This window comes from Dendropsophus ebraccatus, chromosome 15 (assembly GCF_027789765.1).
Source record: "Dendropsophus ebraccatus isolate aDenEbr1 chromosome 15, aDenEbr1.pat, whole genome shotgun sequence".
Lineage (NCBI taxonomy): Eukaryota > Metazoa > Chordata > Amphibia > Anura > Hylidae > Dendropsophus > Dendropsophus ebraccatus.
The window spans coordinates 2,536,510-2,553,893 of NC_091468.1; the positions used below are offsets into that span (position 1 = coordinate 2,536,510).

At 50.1% G+C, this 17,384-nt stretch overlaps 1 protein-coding gene across 2 annotated transcripts in view; it reads left to right on the forward strand.

The window, feature by feature from the left end:
* TTC7A (tetratricopeptide repeat domain 7A) overlaps positions 1–17,384 on the forward strand; it is a 314,521-nt gene that overhangs the window by 87,948 nt on the left and 209,189 nt on the right. The window contains exons 8-9 of one of the 2 annotated variants that reach the window (XM_069954611.1): positions 4,762–4,825; positions 14,581–14,718. In XM_069954611.1, the coding sequence (XP_069810712.1) occupies positions 4,762–4,825; positions 14,581–14,718 (202 nt within the window). The remainder of the gene's footprint in view (positions 1–4,761; positions 4,826–14,580; positions 14,719–17,384) is intronic. The other variant, XM_069954612.1, reaches the window with a different exon arrangement.

The following is a 17,384-nucleotide window of genomic DNA, read 5'->3' on the forward strand; positions in this document are numbered from 1 at the left end:
AAAACTGGGATAGATGGGTAAGTAATGCTTTATGCTTCTGCAGAAGTTTCCTTTTTTTTTTTTACCTCTACCCGGAGTTCCCCTTTCAGGCCCTATTATACCAAAAGATGTCTGAAAGATTATTTTACAGATTTTTTCAGCCAAAGCCAGGAGTGGATTTGAAAAGAGGAGAAATCTCAGTCTTATCTTTACGACCTGTTCTCTGTTTATAGTCCTAACAGATTCTTTGGATTCTGTTATAGAACATGAAAAGAAAGTCAGACAAATCAGCAATAATTAAACAGTTTATTGATAATATATTCCTTAATAATCTTTCATTTCCCACACTGTCACACTTCATTGATGACTTCTGAAATGGGAATCTTCAGGAAAATATCACCACGCCACAGCGACAGGTCACTTCAGGCAGCTTCAGGCGTCCCCAGTCACTGCTGTCTAATGATGTACCATATTTACCCTTTTATATACTCTTATCTGCGTCATTAAAAGTAGCCAGTTACAGACTGTTCACACAAGGCATCACTTATCTTACTGGGATGTTGTCCCGCAAAATGGGCCGAATTTCACAGGACAGTTTCTTAGAAAAAATATGTTTCCCAGAACATGTCAAGTTTGACAGTGCAGATATAATACTGTATCCGAGAGATTGCATAATACATAGGTGAAAATAAGGGTAGATAAGCTGGCTTATGATCCACTATATTGTCATACAGTAGCCATATTTGTATGGTTTGGTGCCATTTTAAATGGTTAACCGCCATTTCGTATGGTTAGGTGGACGTTTTGTGTGCTCCTACAGCCAATTTATATGCTAAGCAGTCATTTTAACTTTTGTATCACAAGTCCGTTCCCGACTTTGGCTGAAAAAATCTGTCAGATAATCTGTCAGAATTCATTTGATGTAATAGGGCCCTTAGTCGTCCCGGTTGTGGGTCTCCTCCTTAGTTGTCCCGGCTGGGGGTTTCCCCCTTAGTTGTCCTGGCTGTGTGTCTCCTCCTTAGTTGTCTCGGCTGGGGGTTTCCTCCTTAGTTGTCCTGGCTGTGGGTTTCCTCCTTAGTTGTCCCGGCTGGGGGTTTCCTCCTTAGTTGTCCCGGCTGGGGGTTTCCTCCTTAGTTGTCCCGGCTGTGGGTCTCCTCCTTAGTTGTCCCGGCTGTGGGTTTCTTCCTTAGTTGTTCCACCTGTGTGTTTCCTCCTTGGTTCTCCCGGCTGTGGGTCTCCTCCTTAGTTGTCCCGGCTGTGGGTCCCCTCCTTAGTTGTCCCGGCTGTGGGTTTCCTCCTTAGTTGTCCCGGCTGTGGGTTTCCTCCTTAGTTGTCCCGGCTGTGGGTCTCCTCCTTAGTTGTCCCGGCTGTGTGTTTCCTCCTTAGTTGTCCCGGCTGTGGGTTTCCTCCTTAGTTGTCCCGGCTGGGGGTTTCCTCCTTAGTTGTCCCGGCTGGGGGTCTCCTCCTTAGTTGTCCCGGCTGTGGGTTTCCTCCTTAGTTGTCCCGGCTGTGGGTTTCCTCCTTAGTTGTCTCGGCTGAGGGTCTTCTCCTTAGTTGTCCCGGCTGTGGGTTTCCTCCTTAGTTGTCCCGGCTGTATATTTCCTCCTTAGTTGTCCCGGCTGTATATTTCCTCCTTAGTTGTCCCGGCTGGGGTTTTCCTCCTTAGTTCTCCCGGCTGTGGGTTTCTTCCTTAGTTGTCCCGGCTGGGGGTTTCCTCCTTAGTTGTCCCGGCTGGGGGTTTCCTCCTTAGTTGTCCCGGCTGTGTGTTTCCTCCTTAGTTGTCCCGGCTGTGGGTTTCCTCCTTAGTTGTCCCGGCTGTGGGTTTCTTCCTTAGTTGTCCCAGCTGGGGGTTTGTTCCTTAGTTGTCCCGGCTGTGGGTTTTCTCCTTAGTTGTCCCGGCTGGGGGTTTCTTCTTTAGTTGTCCCGGCTGGGGATCTCCTCCTTAGTTGTCCCGGATGTGTGTTTCCTCCTTAGTTGTCCCGGCTGTGGGTCTCCTCCTTAGTTGTCCCGGCTGTGTGTTTCCTCCTTAGTTTTTCCGGCTGTGGGTCTCCTCCTTAGTTGTCCCGGCTGTGGGTCTTCTCCTTAGTTGTCCCGGCTGGGGTTTTCCTCCTTAGTTGTCCCGGCTGTGGGTCTTCTCCTTAGTTGTCCCGGCTGTGGGTTTCCTCCTTAGTTGTCCCGGCTGGGGGTTTCTTCCTTAGTTGTCCCGGCTGGGGGTTTCCTCCTTAGTTGTCCCGGCTGTATGTTTCCTCCTTAGTTTTTCCGGCTGTGGGTCTCCTCCTTAGTTGTCCCGGCTGTGGGTCTCCTCCTTAGTTGTCCCGGCTGTGGGTCTTCTCCTTAGTTGTCCCGGCTAGGGGTTTTCCTCCTTAGTTGTCCCGGCTGTGTGTTTCCTCCTTAGTTGTCCCGGCTGTGGGTTTCCTCCTTAGTTGTCCCGGCTGTGTGTTTCCTCCTTTGTTGTCCCGGCTGGGGTTTTCCTCCTTAGTTGTCCCGGCTGTGGGTTTTCTCCTTAGTTGTCCCGGCTGTGGGTCCCCTCCTTAGTTGTCCCGGCTGTGTGTTCCCTCCTTAGTTGTCCCGGCTGTGGGTTTTCTCCTTAGTTGTCCCGGCTGTGGGTCCCCTCCTTAGTTGTCCTGGCTGTGTGTTCCCTCCTTAGTTGTCCCCGCTGTGGGTCCCCTCCTTAGTTGTCCCAGCTGTGTGTTCCCTCCTTAGTTGTCCCGGCTGTGGGTCTCCTCCTTAGTTGTCCCGGCTGTGGGTTTCCTCCTTAGTTGTCCCGGCTGCGGGTCTCCTCCTTAGTTGTCCCGGCTGGGGGTTTCCTCCTTGGTTGTCCCGGGTGGGTTTCGGGTCATTGTCAGCTGGAAGACCGATTGTAATCCTTGACGGTGTGGTGTGTTACTAAGGGTAATCTATGAGACTGTGGTCTCAGCTCTCTTCAGGTCAGTGACCAGGTCCTTCTCTGTAGTTCTGGGCTGATTCCTGACCCTCTTTAGAGTCCTCCTCACCGCACGAGGCAAGAACTTGCATAGAGACCGAGGAAGACTGACAGTCATCTTGTGTTTCTTTCAATCTCTAATAATTGCGCCAACAGATGTTGCCTTCTAACCAAGCTGCTGCCTATTGTCCTGTGACCCATCCCAGCCTTGTGCAGGTCTACAGTGTTGTCTCTGGTGTCCTTAGACAGCTCTTTGGTGTTGGCCATAGTGGAGAGGTTGGAGTGTGATGAAGTTGTGGACAGGTGATTATTATACAGGTAATGAGATGAAACAGGCGCAGGTAATCCAGGTAATGAGGGCAGAGTGGGAGGAGATTCTTATAGAGACACTGACAGCTCTATACAAAAAAGACGACAGGGCACTACTACTTAAATCAATTCAAAGAATAAGGTACAAAGTAGAGGGTTCTCAACCCAAAATGACATAAAAAAGCAACAAAGTCAAAAAAGAAGAAAAAGTATGTGATATAAATATGGGTGGCACATCCCAGATAATAAATGACTATATCTCTCATAAATAGATGCAATGAATCTTTATTAATATATCAAAAACTACAAGTGCAAGACAAACATCTAAAAACATTTAAAAACAGAAAAAACTTCATTGGACCAGGCAAAATAACCTCGGTACCAAAGCACCCCGACTGGTACAAGTGTAATCCCCCTCCTATGGATACAAATGATATACAGATGTAAAACAATAAGTAAATAACAGATAAGTAAATGTAACTGTGCGCGGCTGGAGCTCAGTCTATATCTGAGATGGACACAAAACCTCGGATAACTCAAGGAAATAGAAAAAAATGCACATAATATAACATAAGAGCAGATATCACCATAGGAGGGAGCCCATGTCGGGGTCTGGAAACCCCACGCGTTCCGTCTCTATGCCGAGACTTAGAGAAATAGAGACTTAGAGCATAGAGAAAGTCTCTGCATAGAGACGGAACGCGTGGGGTTTCCAGACCCCGACATGGGCTCCCTCCTATGGTGATATCTGCTCTTATGTTATATTATGTGCATTTTTTTCTATTTCCTTGAGTTATCCGAGGTTTTGTGTCCATCTCAGATATAGACTGAGCTCCAGCCGCGCACAGTTACATTTACTTATCTGTTATTTACTTATTGTTTTACATCTGTATATCATTTGTATCCATAGGAGGGGGATTACACTTGTACCAGTCGGGGTGCTTTGGTACCGAGGCTATTTTGCCCGGTCCAGTGAAGTTTTTTCTGTTTTTAAATGTTTTTAGATGTTTGTCTTGCACTTGTAGTTTTTGATATATTAATAAAGATTCATTGCATCTATTTATGAGAGATATAGTCATTTATTATCTGGGATGTGCCACCCATATTTATATGACATACTTTTTCTTCTTTTTTGACACTGACAGCTCTGTGAGAGGTAGAATTCCTGCCGGTCGGTGACCAAATCCTAATTTCATGTAATAAAATGGTGAATACTTCTTTATAAATCTTACAATGTGATTATCTGGAATGTTCAATAGATTCAGTCTCTCACAGGTGGTTATTACCCCCCTCTCCATTCTGTGGAGGTAAATGTCACATACGTAGCTGTCGGCACCCCGTTTGGTTTTGGCTCCGCTGATATGCCGCTTGGTTTCCTTTAATGTAAATATTCAGGGAATTCCTCATCATCACCATGGTGCAGACTGGTGTCAGGGCTGATGTGGTGCCCGGGGAGGGTATTAGGTGGCACATGAATCATGCATGGCTGGTTTTCTGTTACTGGTCTCTGACACTGGGATACATCCTAATTCGAGTTCTTCTTGTTATAGCCTGTACTGCCCTCAGGACAACATTGAGGAGGCTCTCCTGCTTCTATTGATCAGCGAATCTATGGTAAGCTATCTCCCACCCTTCCAGTATTCAGATCATACCATGCACAATAGATTTGCAGTAGAAAACCAGATATATCATAATATTCCTTCATTTAAAGGGGCTGTCCAGTTTAGAAAACGCTCAGAAATCACCAACATTGTAAATGAAAATGGAAAGGTTTGCTACACTAGACAACTTCTTTAAGAGAAGTGGCACTTGAAAATTCCAGCCAGGTGCCATGTCCACCATCTCCTGGTGCCATGTAAAGAGGGTAACCTAAAAGGCGTAGGATTTTACCTCCTGGTGCATGTCAGCGGCCATAGTTGGCAGAGGTGGTGGCAACCTCTCAGCTGCAATCTGCCGCTCTGCAGTCTGTGACGTTACAGGATTCGCACAGTATGGCACAGGGAGTAGTTGTCAGCACTTTCCCCAGTGCTCGCAGAGTTGTCACCTTGGAGATATATTTATAAGCACATATGTTTGCCGTACTGAAACCGTACATGTAGCCGTGCTGGAATATTCTTTTGTGACCATTAATAGCCTAGCACATTTCTCTGCAGTGACTGTACCTCCCTGGGGAGCAGATCTCACCCCATTGTGCTAGAATAGTTACAACCAAGGGGGATTTACCGATTATTTACCAGCTTTCTATTTCATTGACATTGATATATTGAGGGCTGTACGTGGCTCCATAGAGAGTGGAACAAGAGACCCCTGTTCTCTTGATGAGTGGGGTCCTAGCTCTGATTAGCTAGTTATTCCCTGTGAGTCGGTGATACCTTTAAATCTTGGAATAATCCTTAAAGTAACGTTCCCAGTTTAGTTAATGCACAATTGGGCATGAAGATTGGTATGACACCGGGATCATCTCTGACATCTCTCCCTTTGGGCCCTGCACTGTGTATGACATATGCATCCGTTAGGTTATGTTCACACATCGGCCATATTTCATAACAACAGTTCTTATTTCGTGGCTTTACATAGTGTGAACATAGCCTTAACGGGAATGTGTTATTAAAAAATATGTTGCCTAAACAAGTTTATATGCTCAAATTGCATCTGTAACCAACCTCCTCAAATTGCTGGTCCTGTTCTTAGGTCCTTTTCTTTTCATTGTTTTATTCCTGAGGAGCAAGCCTCACAGTCTTGGTACCCTAGGCCTGCGACGCCTCTCTGTTCTTTCTCCTCGCCCTCTTTCTCTTTTGCAACGCCCTTCAAGGTGTTCCTCCCCGCCTTCCTTCTCTTTAGCTACACCTCCCAGGACCTCCTCTCCCTGCCCTCCTTCTCTTTAGCGACACCTCCCAGGTCTTCCTCCCCGCCCTCCTTCTCTTTAGCGACACCTCCCAGGTCTTCCTCCCCGCCCTCCTTCTCTTTAGCAACACCTCTCAGGTCTTCCTCCCAGGCCTCCTTCTCTTCAGCGACACCTCCCTGGTCTTCCTACGCACCCTTCTTGTCTTTAGCGACACCTCCCTGGTCTTCCTCCCCACCCTCCTTCTCTTTAGTGACACCTCCCTGGTCTTCCTCCCCACCCTCCTTCTCTTTAGTGACACCTCCCTGGTCTTCCTCCTCACCCTTCTTCTCTTTAGCGATACCTTCCTGGTCCTCCTCCTCACCCTTCTTCTCTTTAGCGACACCTTCCTGGTCCTCCTCCTCACCCTTCTTCTCTTTAGCGACACCTCTCTGGTCTTCCTCCCCGTCCTCCTTCTCGACAGTGACACCTCCCTGGTCTTCCTCCCCACACACCTTCTCTTCAGCGACACCTCCTTGGTCTTCTTCCCCACCCTTCTTCTCTTTAGCGACACCTCCCTGGTCTTCCTCCTCACCCTTCTTCTCTTTAGCGACACCTCCCTGGTCTTCCTCCTCACCCTTCTTCTCTTTAGCGACACCTCCCTGGTCTTCCTCCCCACCTACCTTCTCTTTAGCGACACCTCCCTGGTCTTCCTCCCCACCCACCTTCTCTTTAGCGACACCTCCCTGGTCTTCCTCCCCACCCACCTTCTCTTTAGCGACACCTCCCTGGTCTTCCTCCCCACCCACCTTCTCTTTAGCGACACCTCCCTGGTCTTCCTCCCCACCCACCTTCTCTTTAGCGACACCTCCCAGATCTTCCCTGATCACAGGCGCACTGACACAGCCGGGTTCTTTGCTGTACACCAAAGAATAGAATCCTGCCATAGAGCGTCACTAAGGTGAAGGGGGGAATGGGTGAAAGACCTGAGAGGTGTCACGGGCCTAGGTCATGGTCGCTCTAGGCCCTGCCTTTCTGACCTTTATTACTCCTTGTATGACGTATATATAAGTTACTAAAGCCTACACAAAGGGCTGGTCACAGACACTGCAGTTTTGTTTGATATATATATGGTATATATACTCCTCCTAGATGTGACTGATATGCAAATACCCATTCTAGATGTGACTGATATATATACCCCTCCTAGATGTGACTGATATATATACCCCTCCTAGATGTGACTGATATATACCCCTCCTAGATGTGAATCACAAGGGCTCTGAGGGTCTCGCTACCTAATGGCAGTCAGGCTACCTCTGGCAGCACATGGAGGGCTGTGCCGCCCCCCCCCAGACCGCTCATGCTAAAGGACGTTACAGGCAGCAGATCGCTCTCCGCGGCGTCTCCAGACTGTCACGTCTGTCACATGTGCTCAGTGTGAACCTGCTCTCATCTCCTGCACGGTGTTGGGCTGTGACCCCCATCTGTAGACGTCGGGCCTCATACCATCCTCATGGAGACGGTTTTTAAGCGTTTGTGCAGACACATGCAGATTTGTGGCTGCTGGAGGTCATTGTGCAGGGCTCTGGCAGTGCTCCTCCTCGTCCTCCTTGCACAAAGGCGGAGGTAGCGGTCCTGCTGGTGGGTTGTTGTCTCCTACGGCCTCCTCCATGCCTCCTGGTGTACTGGCCTGTCTCCTGGTAGCCTCCATCATCTGGACACTACAGCCTCCTCCACGTCTCCTGGTGTACTGGCCTGTCTCCTGGTAGCTTCTCCATCCTCTGGATACTACGGCCTCCTCCATGTCCCCTGGTGTACTGGCCTGTCTCCTGGTAGCCTCCATCATCTGGACACTACAGCCTCCTCCACGTCTCCTGGTGTACTGGCCTGTCTCCTGGTAGCTTCTCCATCCTCTGGATACTACGGCCTCCTCCATGTCCCCTGGTGTACTGGCCTGTCTCCTGGTAGCCTCCAGCCTCTGGACACTACGGTCTCCTCCATGTCCCCTGGTGTACTGGCCTGTCTCCTGGTAGCCTCCAGCCTCTGGACACTACAGCCTCCTCCATGTCTCCTGGTGTACTGGCCTGTCTCCTGGTAGCTTCTCCAGCCTCTGGACACTACGGTCTCCTCCATGTCCCCTGGTGTACTGGCCTCTCTGTGTCGGGGTTTTGAAACTCCGTAAGATACAGACCCACCACAGTCATGAAAATAGTTAAAAGCAGCTCCCCCCCCCCCCAACTGCCCCCAAAAAATCCCACAAATGCTGTTGCATTTTTCTGTGTTTTTGTGTGTTTGCTATTTCAGCCATGGCAACGTGCTCCTGCCTAGTGTGAACGGCGTTCTAGGAGAGCTGACCAACATTTTCTTCTTTTTTTGAAACTCAGTTCCATTGAAGTAAATGGAGCTTAATTTCAAACTGCACCTGAACTGGAGACAACAGGGGGGGGGGGGGAGTGGCCATGTTTGTGTAGCGCTGGATAACCCCTTTAAGGGGGCCAGCATTTACATACTCACAGTGGGAGGACAATGACTAGCAACGTAAAATCTACTACGAATACATTATAGCAGCAGTGTGTGTAGCTGAGTGTAAGTGCAGGCACATTATAGCAGCAGTGTGTGTAGCTGAGTGTAAGTGCAGGCACATTATAGCAGCAATGGAGAAGAAGGGAAACACAAGGGCTGATAGAGACTGCAGGGAGTATGAAGGAATGAGCAGGGCATAAGTGGGCACATAAATTACCTCCACAGTCCTGTCCCCTGATGTAAGCCCCAGCCTGAATGGATCTGCTATGATTTGGACGGTGAGGTAAGACTTCCTGGGTCAGAGTACAGGGCTGTAGACCCCGCTATGCAGACCATGCCCATCCCCCACTCCCCTCCCACCCAGTACAGGGAGCTCTTACACCAAAGCAATGCTCTTACACCAAGTCACTATTTTGAAAAACTGTGAGCTCTTCTTGCAAAACTCTTTCAATCCAAGTTACTGTTAAAACAAGGTACCACTGTGTATATACACTTACAGGGGTAAAATCTATGTATATATATATATATATATATATATATACTTATGGGGTATAGAGTAACCTCCCTTCTGGATGGTGTTTACTCGCCTTCTCGTGTCCTATTTCTTACACTACGGTCGCAGGGTGAAGCCGACTTTCCCATATCTCCATCTTGTAGCATTTCTTGGTAATATCCCAGGAATTAGGAAGCCTATTAGTTCTGTACGGAACAATCTGCCCTGCTAAACCCTTTGTTATATAACACAATAATCAACACAAATAGCGGCGGATTTAGTGGATTAAGGAGCAGTTACACCACTGGATGTTCTGCGGATAACACAAATGATCTTTTATTTGCAGCTTTATTGTCTGCCGGAGCTTCAACGCTGGGAGTTGTGGTGTGTTTAGGCCGTTTGGAGTGCGGGTGATACATGTGTTTAGGCCGTTTGGGGTCCGGTTGCGGCTCATGTGTTTAGGCCGTTTGGGGTCCGGTAGCGGCTCATGTGTTTAGGCCGTTTGGGGTCCGGTTGCGGATCATGTGTTTAGGCCGTTTGGGGTCCGGTTGCGGCTCATGTGTTTATGCCGTTAGGGGTCCGGTAGCGGCTCATGTGTTTAGGCCGTTTGGGGTCCGGTTGCGGCTTGTGTTTAGGCCATTTGGGGTCCCGTTGCGGCTCATGTGTTTAGGCCGTTTAGGGTCCGGTTGCTGATCATGTGTTTAGGCCGTTTGGGGTCCGTTGCGGCTCGTGTTTAGGCCGTTTGGGGTCCGGTTGCTGATCATGTGTTTAGGCCGTTTGGGGTCCGATTGCTGATCATGTGTTTAGGCCGTTTGGGGTCCGTTGCAGCTCGTGTTTAGGCCGTTTGGGGTCCGGTTGCTGATCATGTGTTTAGGCCGTTTGGGGTCCGTTGCGGCTCGTGTTTAGGCCGTTTGGGGTCCGGTTGCTGATCATGTGTTTAGGCCGTTTGGGGTCCGTTGCGGCTCGTGTTTAGGCCGTTTGGGGTCCGGTTGCTGATCATGTGTTTAGGCCGTTTGGGGTCCGTTGCGGCTCGTGTTTAGGCCGTTTGGGGTCCGGTTGCTGATCATGTGTTTAGGCCGTTTGGGGTCCGGTTGCGGATCATGTGTTTAGGCCGTTTGGGGTCCGGTTGCGGCTCATGTGTTTATGCCGTTAGGGGTCCGGTTGCGGCTCATGTGTTTAGGTTGTTTGGGGTCCGGTTGCTGATCACGTGTTTAGGCCGTTTGGGGTCCGGTTGCGGATCATGTGTTTAGGCCGTTTGGGGTCCGGTTGCGGATCATGTGTTTAGGCCGTTTGGGGTTCGGTTGCGGCTCATGTGTTTATGCCGTTAGGGGTCCGGTAGCGGCTCATGTGTTTAGGCCGTTTGGGGTCCGGTTGCGGCTTGTGTTTAGGCCGTTTGGGGTCCGGTTGCTGATCATGTGTTTAGGCCGTTTGGGGTCCGGTTGCGGCTCATGTGTTTAGGCCGTTTGGGGTCCGGTTGCGGCTCATGTGTTTAGGCCGTTTGGGGTCCGGTTGCGGCTCATGTGTTTAGGCCGTTTGGGGTCCGGTTGCGGCTCATGTGTTTAGGCCGTTTGGGGTCCGGTTGCGGCTCATGTGTTTAGGCCGTTTGGGGTCCGGTTGCGGCTCATGTGTTTAGGCCGTTTGGGGTCCGGTTGCTGATCATGTGTTTAGGCCGTTTGGGGTCCGGTTGCAGCTCGTGTTTAGGCCGTTTGGGGTCCGGTTGCGGATCATGTGTTTAGGCCGTTTGGGGTCCGGTTGCGGATCATGTGTTTAGGCCGTTTGGGATCCGGTTGCGGCTCATGTGTTTAGGCCGTTTGGGGTCCGGTTGCGGCTCATGTGTTTAGGCCGTTTGGGGTCCGGTTGCGGCTCATGTGTTTAGGCCGTTTGGGGTCCGGTTGCGGCTCATGTGTTTAGGCCGTTTGGGGTCCGGTTGCTGATCATGTGTTTAGGCCGTTTGGGGTCCGTTGCCGCTCGTGTTTAGGCTGTTTGGGGTCCGGTTGCTGATCATGTGTTTAGGCCGTTTGGGGTCCGTTGCGGCTCGTGTTTAGGCCGTTTGGGGTCCCGTTGCTGTTCATCTGTTTAGGCCGTTTGGGGTCCGGTTGCGGCTTGTGTTTAGGCCGTTTGGGGTCCGGTTGCTGATCATGTGTTTAGGCCGTTTGGGGTCCGTTGCGGCTCGTGTTTAGGCCGTTTGGGGTCCGGTTGCTGATCATGTGTTTAGGCCGTTTGGGGTCCGGTTGCGGCTTGTGTTTAGGCCGTTTGGGGTCCGGTTGCTGATCATGTGTTTAGGCCGTTTGGGGTCCGTTGCGGCTCGTGTTTAGGCCGTTTGGGGTCCGGTTGCTGATCATGTGTTTAGGCCGTTTGGGGTCCGGTTGCGGCTCATGTGTTTAGGCCGTTTGGGGTCCGGTTGCTGATCATGTGTTTAGGCCGTTTGGGGTCCGGTTGCGGCTTGTGTTTAGGCCGTTTGGGGTCCGGTTGCTGATCATGTGTTTAGGCCGTTTGGGGTCCGGTTGCTGATCATGTGTTTAGGCCGTTTGGGGTCCGGTTGCTGATCATGTGTTTAGGCCGTTTGGGGTCCGTTGCGGCTCGTGTTTAGGCCATTTGGGGTCCGGTTGCTGATCATGTGTTTAGGCCGTTTGGGGTCCGGTTGCTGATCATGTGTTTAGGCCGTTTGGGGTCCGGTTGCTGATCATGTGTTTAGGCCGTTTGGGGTCCGGTTGCTGATCATGTGTTTAGGCTGTTTGGGGTCCGGTTGCTGATCATGTGTTTAGGCCGTTTGGGGTCCGGTTGCTGATCATGTGTTTAGGCCGTTTGGGGTTCACTTGTGTGTGAGGCATCGCATTGAGACACTGAGGCAGGTGGGATTCCGAGTGGAGTAAATTCCACCTGTTGTACTCAGTGTGAACAGACTCTTAACAGTGCAGACAGCGGCTCCCCGACCTCCGCACCCCCGCACGTCATATCACCTGTATACATTGGTGCATGGCTTCTCCTGCAGTCATTGTGTATTATACAGGAGCTTTGTTTTCTTCTTCACTCTCTTTAGTCTCCATTTGTGTCTGTGTGGTTTATGGGATTATTTGGGAAATGTTGGCAGCAGGAAAGTATTTCCAGGTTGAGGAGTCATTTGGCTTTGAGTATTTGAAACTTAAAACTGATGGGTTGCTATCAGGGGCGGTCTTGGCATTTCTGGGGCCCCAAGTGAAGTTGTGTCTGCGGCCCCCCCCCTCGACACGCGTTCCAAAACAATAGACCGCTGTGTGTTGTCCCCAGTAGTATATACCCCTTGTGTCCTTCCCCCAATAGTATATACCCCTTGTTTGCTTCCCCCAGTAGTATATAGCCCCCTGTGTGTTCCCCCAGTTATATATAGCCCCCCCCCTGTGTGCTCCCCTAGAAGTATATAGACCTCCTGTGTGCTGCCCCAGTTGTATATAGACCCCCTGTGTGCTCCCCCACTAGTATATAGACCCCCTGTGTGCTCCCTCAGGGGTATTTAGCCCCCCTGTGTGCTCCCCCACTTGGATACAGACCTCCTGTGTGCTCCCCCACTTGGATATAGACCCCTGTGTGCTCCAGTAGTATATAAACCCCCTGTGTGGTTCCCCCAGTAGTATATAGACCCCCTGTGTGCCCCACCAGAATTAAATAGACCCCTTGTGTGCTGCCCCAGTAGTATACAGACCCCTGTGTGCTCCCCCAGTTATATATAGACCACCTGTGTGCCTCACAAGTAGTATATATACCCCCTGTATCTTCACCAGTAGTATATAGACCCCCTGTGTGCCCCACCAGTAGTATATAGACCCCTGTGTGCTCCCCCAGTAGTATATAGCCCCCGTGTGCTCCCCCACTTGGATATAGACCTCCTGTGTGCTCTCCAAGTTGTATATAGACCCCATTCTGCTGCCCCAAGTTGTATATAGACCCCCTGTGTGCTGCCCCCAATAGTATATAGACCCCCTGTGTGCTGCCCCCAATAGTATGTAGACCCCTTTGTGAAGCCCCAGTAGTCTATAGCCCCCCTGTGTGCTCCCCCTGTTATATAGCCCCCCAGTTAAACAGGCCCCTGTGTGCTCCCCCTCCCATACAGTATATAACACAATAAAACAAACACTTATACTCACCTGGGTCCGGGCGTCTCCTCTTCTCTTCACTCTTGTGGCCGCAGGAAGGGTTTTCCCTGCGATCACAAGAGGCCGCACTCCCCTTGTCCTGGCGCCGATGCTCCAGTGATGTCACTGGAGCGCCGGCACCACAAGGACAAAGCGGCCACTTGTGACCGCAGGGAAAACCCTTCCTGCGGCCACAAGAGTGACTGACAGGAAGGGAGCCAATGTCTCCCGCCCTGTCAGTGCTGCTGCATGTAACTATGAGCGCGCATTACGAGTGCTCATAGTTACAGTTCAAATGGCAGCAGCGAGCGCGGCAGCAGCCCTGTCCAGCGGTCTTGAGCACAAGAGCGGGGCGTGGGGGCCCCCCTGGATGTTGGGGGCCCCAAGCGATCGCTTGGTGTGCTTGGTGCCAAAGACCGCCACTGGTTGCTATGGGCAACTGCCCCCCCCCCTCGTGTATCAGTGCTGATACATCTCCCCATATATATATATATATATATACTATAGTGTTTGTAGTGTATATGCCATATTCAGCTGAATGTAAGAATAGGGGATTGGTTGTCGTAGCAACCGGTCTAATTTGAGGCCTTTCCAGAGATCCCTTTGAGAATAAGAAAACGTAACCTAATTGGTTGCTATGGCAACTGCACCACAATATATTACAGCGTGTTACCACCAGATGGACGATTGCTTTATGATGTCATGACTGCTAGATGAGTGGTTGGCTAATGATGTCATGGCCGCTGGTATACGGTCGGTTTATGATGTGATGGCCGCCGGTATACGGTCGGTTTATGATGTGATGGCCGCCGGTATACGGTCGGTTTATGATGTGATGGCCGCCGGTATACGGTCGGTTTATGATGTCATGGCCGCCGGTATACGGTCGGTTTATGATGTCATGGCCGCCGGTATACGGTCGGTTTATGATGTGATGGCCGCCGGTATACGGTTGGTTTATGATGTCATGGCCGCCGGATGGACATTCGGTTTATGATGTCACGCTATTTTTTTACCACTCCGATGAGTCTGCCGTATCCTTGAAGGGAGGGGGGCTTCAGCTTCCCATGTCGCCTTCACTAGGTCCGTCCACCCTATCTACAGGATGAGACACTCGGGAATAGGGGATTTCTCAGCATACACTACAACCTACACAAAACCATGGACATCCTCCCCATTATAACTGAATGAATAATCCCGACCAGTTATGGAGCCAGTGATGTAAACCTCCACTGTGCAGGGAGTAAAGAAAATAACCTGTGGAGCTCCCTGTGGCTGATATATATGTCACCTTTTGTGCAGTTTTCCATGTCACATCAGCTTTCTGTTTCCTTTCTATCAGAAGCTAATGGGTTAATCCCAGTCGCTGACATTAATCGGAGACCAGTAACAAGTCTTTCACTTTCATTTGTCACCATAGGCCAACAGAGACGCCGTCATCAGCCGCTCCCCGGACCAGAAGGAGGACCGCGCTGTCAGCCTCCACAATGCCTCCGCAGTCTATGATCTCCTAAGCATCACAATGGCCAGAAGAGGGCAGTATGGCATGCTCTCCGAGGTAGCCTCAATATCATACCGCCTACCACTACTGTGCAAAACTGACACTCACTGCTTGTCTTTGAGCTACTCCGTATACCATGTGGTGCTAGTCAGGCCTCATGTACACATAGGAGGGGGGCTGTATACTGCATCTGTACACCATATACCATGAGGTGTTAGTCATGTACACTGCAGGGTCATGTATACACATGGGGGGGGAGCTGTATACTCCATCTGTACACCATATACCATGAGGTGTTAGTCATGTACGCTGCAGGGTCATGTATACACATGGGGGGAGGGGGGAGCTGTATACTCCATCTGTACACCATATACCACGAGGTGTTAGTCATGTACACTGCAGGGTCATGTATACACATGGGGGGGGGGCTGTATACTGCATCTGTACACCATATACCATGAGGTGTTAGTCATGTACACTGCAGGGTCATGTATACACATGGGGGGGGAGCTGTATACTGCATCTGTACACCATATACCACGAGCTGTTAGTCATGTACACTGCAGGGTCATGTATACACATGGGGGGAGCTGTATACTCCATCTGTACACCATATACCATGAGGTGATAGTCATGTACACTGCAGGGTCATGTATACACATGGGGGGAGCAGTATACTCCATCTGTACACCATATACCACGAGGTGTTAGTCATGTACACTGCAGGGTCATGTATACACATGGGGGGAGCTGTATACTCCATCTGTACACCATATACCATGAGCTGTTAGTCATGTACACTGCAGGGTCATGTATACACATGGTGGGAGGGGGGAGCTGTATACTGCATCTGTACACCATATACCATGCGGTGTTAGTCATGTACACTGCAGGGTCATGTATACACATGGGGGGGGAGCTGTATACTCCATCTGTACACCATATACCATGAGCTGTTAGTCATGTACACTGCAGGGTCATGTATACACATGGGGGGGGGGGGCTGTATACTGCATCTGTACACCATATACCATGCGGTGTTAGTCATGTACATTGCAGGGTCATGTATACACATGGGGGGGAGCTGTATACTACATCTGTACACCATATACCATGAGGTGTTAGTCATGCACACTGCAGGGTCATGTATACACATGGGGGGGGGCTGTATACTCCATCTGTACACCATATACCATGAGCTGTTAGTCATGTACACTGCAGGGTCATGTATACACATGGGGGGGAGCTGTATACTCCATCTGTACACCATATACCATGAGGTGATAGTCATGTACACTGCAGGGTCATGTATACACATGGGGGGAGGGGGGAGCTGTATACTGCATCTGTACACCATATACCACGAGGTGTTAGTCATGTACACTGCAGGGTCATGTATACACATGGGGGGAGGGGGGAGCTGTATACTCCATCTGTACACCATATACCACGAGGTGTTAGTCATGTACACTGCAGGGTCATGTATACACATGGGGGGAGGGGGGAGCTGTATACTCCATCTGTACACCATATACCACGAGGTGTTAGTCATGTACACTGCAGGGTCATGTATACACATGGGGGGGGGGCTGTATACTCCATCTGTACACCATATACCATGAGCTGTTAGTCATGTACACTGCAGGGTCATGTATACACATGGGGGGAGCAGTATACTCCATCTGTACACCATATACCATGAGCTGTTAGTCATGTACATTGCAGGGTCATGTATACACATGGGGGGGAGCTGTATACTACATCTGTACACCATATACCATGAGGTGTTAGTCATGCACACTGCAGGGTCATGTATACACATGGGGGGGGGGCTGTATACTCCATCTGTACACCATATACCATGAGCTGTTAGTCATGTACACTGCAGGGTCATGTATACACATGGGGGGGGGGGGAGCTGTATACTCCATCTGTACACCATATACCATGAGGTGTTAGTCATGTACACTGCAGGGTCATGTATACACATGGGGGGGGGAGCTGTATACTCCATCTGTACACCATATACCACGAGGTGTTAGTCATGTACACTGCAGGGTCATGTATACACATGGGGGGGAGCTGTATACTGCATCTGTACACCATATACCACGAGGTGTTAGTCATGTACACTGCAGGGTCATGTATACACATGGGGGGAGCTGTATACTCCATCTGTACACCATATACCACGAGGTGTTAGTCATGTACACTGCAGGGTCATGTATACACATGGGGGGGAGCTGTATACTCCATCTGTACACCATATACCATGAGCTGTTAGTCATGTACACTGCAGGGTCATGTATACACATGGGGGGGAGCTGTATACTGCATCTGTACACCATATACCACGAGGTGTTAGTCATGTACACTGCAGGGTCATGTATACACATGGGGGGGGAGCTGTATACTGCATCTGTACACCATATACCACGAGGTGTTAGTCATGTACACTGCAGGGTCATGTATACACATGGGGGGGGAGCTGTATACTCCATCTGTACACCATATACCATGCGGTGTTAGTCATGTACACTGCAGGGTCATGTATACACATGGGGGGGGGGCTGTATACTCCATCTGTACACCATATACCATGAGGTGTTAGTCATGTACACTGCAGGGTCATGTATACACATGGGGGGGGAGCTGTATACTCCATCTGTACACCATATACCACGAGGTGTTAGTCATGTACACTGCAGGGTCATGTATACACA